Source organism: Barbus barbus (genome assembly GCF_936440315.1).
Source record: "Barbus barbus genome assembly, chromosome: 49".
Lineage (NCBI taxonomy): Eukaryota > Metazoa > Chordata > Actinopteri > Cypriniformes > Cyprinidae > Barbus > Barbus barbus.
Window position 1 is genome coordinate 4,034,167 of NC_136727.1, and position 5,974 is coordinate 4,040,140.

Below are 5,974 nucleotides of genomic sequence, written 5' to 3' on the forward strand. Positions count from 1 at the left end.
CTGTGTCCTTGAAAGCACGTTAGCAACTAATTAAGGATTAAATAAATAAATAAAGAAAATGCATTCGAGAAATAGGCCTCCAGTTACATGTCCTGAGTTACTGAACTGTATTTTTATTTTTTTTAGAAAAAATGTTTTGTAATATTTTCTGCTTAATGTATATTTGCATTTTTTTCCATTCCAAAGGCTTATTCCATTTAATATTTACTTTAAGCGGTAAGAAAATTAATGCACTGTTAACACATGTAGCATCCTCTCCTGTCACTCATAACTGTTACTAGGCAACCAGTGGGAACGCCTACTAGTGACACAAATCTAGGCACTGAGTCTTCTCATGCAGCCACAGAGTTGCTTGATGTGTGAACGGACCGTTAGTTATTAGAATGGTGGGGAAACGACCAGAGAATATGATTCGTCCATTTGTTTTGTTTACGTTGTGCTTGCATCTGGTTGGTAAGTTATACATTTGTTTGGCTTCACGTCCTGCAGTTTAAGTTAAGATTAATAACCTTCAGGTTGAAATCAAACAGGATTTCCAACTGCACAATTTCACTGTTATTCCAACAACAACAATAAAAAAGTTTTTCAGGCAATCACTTTAATATTTTGTGTTTGTTTTTACAAAACTAATGCTAGTTATACCTTTGTAGACATTTTAAAGGAGCTCTACAAGATGTTACGTTACCAAAATAAAATTTGTCTTCTTTTAAACATTGATCATTAACACAAATTGACATCATTGTTGTAATATTCTTAATGTTTCAGTCATGCATTTATTTCATTTAGGCCTATAGCATTTAATGTAGTCCACGGGCCAGTCAGTAACTGTAGCTAGTTCGATGAATAAGCTTAAAGTCTGATTCACAGATCATGTTTTATGTTTCACTTCTGTTTCCACACCAAAATGAGTGCAGATGAAACAGCACCGAGGAGGAACAATGCAGTTCAGTAATGCTCATCAGCGGTTTTCTTTTGTTTTGTTCAGCAAGACTGAGAATGTGCAGTTTTTCACCTATAATAATCAACATAGACATGGTTTAAATAAGATATTTATTGTGCACAGAGATGCATTATGGATTGGGGTCAAAGCTCAAAGTATGTGACAAAACATGTTCCTATTTGTTCTCCAGGTGTGTTTGGTGTCCGTACAGATGAAATGAAGTCAGTATCAGTGATGAAGGGAGAGTCTGTCACTCTAAACACTGATGTTGCTGAAGCACAGAAATATTTGTTCATACAGTGGAAGTTTGGAAGCGCTCGAATAGCTGAAGTCAGCAGACTCACACAAACAAACTCGATATATGATGGTCCTGATGGGAGATTCAGAGACAGACTGAAGCTGGATGAGACCGGATCTCTGACCATCACAAACATCACAACCACAGACTCGGGACTTTATCAACTCACAGTTGTCAGCAGAGAAACCATTTACATCAGTTACAATGTTACAGTCTTTGGTAAGAGAGTTACAGGATCATTTGCCCTTCATTTGAATTATGTCTTTGTCATTGTAATATTTTAAAATGGTTATTTTATGTTAATTTCAGTATTTCTTATGATATTAATGGTTTTCATTCCATTTGAACAAATGACACATTTAAGAATGTTAAAGTTAAAGGGATAATTCACCCAAAAATTAAAATTATGTCGTGACTTACAACGTTATTCTAAGCATGTGTGAGTTTCTTTCTTGTGTGGAACATAAAATAAGATATTTTGAAGAACATTGGCAACCGAACAGTTGCTGGTATCCACTGACTTTTATAGTAGGGAAAAACATACTATGGAAGTCAGTGGCTACCAGGAATCAGCAACTGGCTTTTGGAACAATGTGAGGGGAGTGAAATATGTCAAAATTGTAATATTTTGGGTGAACTATCCCTTTAAAACAGTCAGATCCACAGATGAGTGTTTTGTTTCACTTCTGTTTGCATAGGAATGTGCTTAAGTAACACCAACTCACACTGAACTCCTAAACTTTCATTGTTATTGTCTTTGTTTTACATATCATTCAACATTTCATATTAGGTAAACATTTGCATAATACATATTTAAATATGTGAATAGTAATTTGGTCATTAATAACCAACATAATGCCATTAGTCTGTAACAATAATGTTTATGTTTGTTCTCTAGTTGTGACAGATGAAGTGAGGTCAGTATCAGTGATGGAGGGAGATTCGTTCACTCTACACACTGATGTTACTGAAACACAGAAATATTTGTTAATGCAGTGGATGTTTGGAAGCACAAGAATAGCTGAAGTCAACAGGCTCACGCAAACCAACTCAACATATGATGCTGATGGGAGATTCAGAGACAGATTAAATCTAGATCAAACCGGATCTCTGACCATCACCAACACCAGAACCACAGACTCTGGACTCTATCAACTAACAGTTGTCAGTAGAGAGACCATTTACATCAGTTACAGTGTTACAGTCTTTGGTAAGAGAGTTACAGCATAATTTGGATTATATCTTTGTCATTGTAATATTTTTCTATTAATTTCAGTATTCCTTATGATATTAATGGCTTCATTTCCATTTGAACGAATGACACATTTAAGAATGCGAAAGTTTCTTTCTTGTGTGGAGCATAAAATAAGATATTTTGAAGAATATTGGCAACCAAATAGTTGCTGGTAGTCACTGACTTCTATAGTAGGCAAAAAAAACATACTATGGTAGTCAATGGCTACCAGGAATCAGCAACTAGCTTTTTTGTTTTCAACAGAAGAAAGAAAGAAATTCACACAGGTTTGGAACAATGTGAGGGGAGTAAAAGAAGGCAAAATTGTAATATTTTGGGTGAACTATCCCTTTAAAGCAGTCAGATCCACAGATGAGTGTTTTGTTTGTGTTTTGAGTGTTTTGTTTCACTTCTGTTTGCATAGGATTGTGCTTAAGTAACACTAACTCACACTGAACTCCTAAACTTTCATTGTTATTGGTTTACATATCATTCAACATTCATAATAGGAAAATGTCTGCATAATACAGATTTAAATAGTAATTTGGTCATTAATAACCAACATTAGTCCATAACAATAATGTTTGTGTTTGTTCTCCAGATGTGACAGATGAAGTGAGGTCAGTATCAGTGATGGAGGGAGATTCTGTCACGCTACACACTGATGTTACTGAAACACAGACATATTTGTTAATGCAGTGGATCTTTGGAAGCACAAGAATAGCTGAAGTCAACAGGCTCACACAAACCAACTCAACATATGATGCAGATGGGAGATTCAGAGACAGATTAAAGCTGGATCAAACCGGATCTCTGACCATCACCAACACCAGAACCACAGACTCTGGACTTTATCAACTAGCAATCGTCAACAAAGAAACCAGATACATGGATTATAATGTTACAGTCTATGGTATGGTTTGAATTATATCTTTGTTATATTTTAAAATGGTTCTTTTCTATTTTCAAAATTTCTTAAACACATTTTATGATATTGACCACTTTAATTATGAAATTATTAATTTTCAGAAAGATCATCAAGCACAAATTGCGTGTCTTCCAGCTGTGCAGTGAACAGTTCAACCGTAAACCGAAACGAGGATGCCAGTGTTACTGAACTCTATCTGCCGAGTTCAGGTAAGTCACTGGGTTTATATGGGGAACATTTGCTTGCATCTGCTTCTGTGATTTCACAGGAACAGAAGACAGATGGCAGAGAAGCAACTGAGAAGTGAATCACTCGTCTAATGCTGCTCTAAAGAACATTAGCGCTCAAGGCAAAAAACATCAGGGAGAAGCAATCACAGTTAGACAGATTCCTCAGGGGGCCCTTAAAAGTGTCTAGAATCGCAGCCATGCAATTCTAGCTAATGTTATTTGGCTAAGCAGCGAAAGAGTGCAGACAAAAGAGTGCAGATTTTTTTTTTCACCATGGATGCTTGAGTTCTTAATAACCCACAAAATCCACACCTGTAAGTCTGTTTGAAAGAGAAGCAAATGCAAAATTGTGATTGTGTTCTTTTTTCTTTTCAGACAACATGCACTGTTGTGGTTTTACTGAAGCTGTGATCCGATTGGCTCTCTCTGCTCTGGTGGGCGTGGCTGCTGTTGCTGTGCTGGTTTATGACATCAGATCCACAAGAAGTGAGCTGAACAGAACAGAAGAGATTGGATATCTGTATCAGACACATGGAGTAAAATCAGACATACAGTTTGAACGGAGCAGAAGGTTGAGTTCCAGATATGTCCAGATGTAAAGCAAAACACACATTAATGCTCTGCAGCTTTACTGTTCCTTGCACAGCTTTTTATTAACATATGTGACCCTGGATCACAAAACCAGTCTTAAGTGTCAATTTTTCAAAATTGTGATTTATGCATCATCTGAAAGCTGAATAAATAATCTTTCCATTGGTGTATGGTTTGTTAGGAGCGGACAATATTTAGCCGAGATATAACTATTTGAATATCTGGAATCTGAGGGTGCAAAATATCGCCTTTAAAGTTGTCATATGAAGTTCTTAGTAATGCATATTACTAATAAAAAATTAAGTTTTGATATATTTACAGTAGGAAATTTACAAAATACATTCATGGAACATGATCCTTACATAATATCCTAATGATTTTTGGCATAAAAGAAAAATCAATAATTTTGAAAATGTATTTTTGGCTATTGCTAAAAATATACTCCAGTGACTTAAGACTGGTTTTGTGCTCCAGGGTCACATATTATTTTTGCACTCATTGGCCATTTATTGATTGTATCTGCACAGAATATGACTTTGATCAATCTATTAAATACATGGGTGTAAACATGATTACTATAAACAAAATAATAATTAGCAACACAAACGATGGCATAGAATGATCTCAAAAGCATTAGTTTTTTCAGAGATGTGGTGGATTTCAGCTGATTTTTACATAAAATAATTAACCTACTAATAAATATAAATCACTGCTTGTCTTTACTGGTAGTTATATAGATGATATTTATCAAATAGCTATTACCCAGATCCAGCTTTTCTAGACCTTAAATTATTCTGCCTGTCAAAAGATGCAAATATAGTCAGGGGAAACGCAGGAAGCAGGAGATGTTTATTGTATCTTCTCAATCCTCAGTCAGACTTCATCTGACCATCAAAAATTCCATTAAGTGTTATTATGCCAAAGTAAAAGTAATGGAAAACACTCTTTTTGAACATTTTTAAGAGAGTAGTACAGCTTTTCCAATACTGATGTTTGGTAATTGTAGCACCACAGACCATTGGAAAGTGTCACACATCCTGAGTGTGGACAGTGAATAGTTAACTTTGAGGAAAATAAATTGTGTCTTGAAATAAAATTAACTGAAATAAAGAAACCCTACATTTATTTTATTTCTGCCAAGGCAACATTTCTAACTTTCAACTTTAGTTTGAGTAGAAGTAATAAAATTAAACAGAAATAAAAATTTATAAAACCTATATAAACATTTAAAAAACCCTAAACTAATAAAAAAATGACAAGAACAAGTTTTTTAATACTTGAAATACAAGAAAAACTAGATTTTCAAATTGTCATAATCTGGAACGCACAAGCACAGACAAGCGGAGAACATTCTTGAAATGCTGACCAATCAGATTCAAGGAACGGAACTGTTGTTAAATAAATATATAGTTATAATAAATTATGTTCAACTCACTCTTGACAGTCACATTGAATGTGGTCTGTTCTCTGTTGATGATCTGAAGTTTAAAATGTCCAGAGTCTGTGGTTCTGATGTTTGTGATAGTCAGAGATCCAGTCGTCTTGTCCAGCTCCAGTCTGCCTCTGAATTTCTCACTAATACTAGTTGTTCCTGAATCAACTTTAACAATGAGACAGTTTTCAGCTCCAAAAGTCCACAGTATTAGATCATCGCTTTGTATTTCAGTCTTAGTCTGGAGAATGACAGATCCTCCCACCATGCATGGCTCTGGCTTCACTTCATGTCACAGCAGCACATAGAAACAGAGAAATA

General features: G+C 35.1%; 1 protein-coding gene across 1 annotated transcript; it reads left to right on the forward strand.

Moving 5' to 3' along the window:
• The first annotated feature begins 338 nt into the window (after window positions 1-338).
• On the forward strand, window positions 339-5,324 carry LOC306867849 (uncharacterized protein). The gene is made up of 6 exons (XM_079413768.1): window positions 339-453; window positions 1,131-1,457; window positions 2,137-2,448; window positions 3,074-3,385; window positions 3,502-3,609; window positions 4,006-5,324. The coding sequence occupies exons 1-6, from the start codon at window positions 384-386 to the stop codon at window positions 4,227-4,229; spliced, it is 1,353 nt and encodes a 450-aa protein (XP_079269894.1). The 5' UTR covers window positions 339-383; the 3' UTR covers window positions 4,230-5,324.
• The last annotated feature ends 650 nt before the right edge of the window (window positions 5,325-5,974 follow it).

Excerpts from the sequence above, each read along its gene's own strand:
- LOC306867849 (XM_079413768.1), top strand. The coding sequence starts at position 384 with ATGGTGGGGAAACGACCAGAGAATATGATTCGTCCATTTGTTTTGTTT. Across the intron at positions 454-1,130 it reads GTTGTGCTTGCATCTGGTTG|GTGTGTTTGGTGTCCGTACA; the intron begins GTAAGTTATACA and ends TTTGTTCTCCAG. Across the intron at positions 3,386-3,501 it reads TTATAATGTTACAGTCTATG|AAAGATCATCAAGCACAAAT; the intron begins GTATGGTTTGAA and ends ATTAATTTTCAG.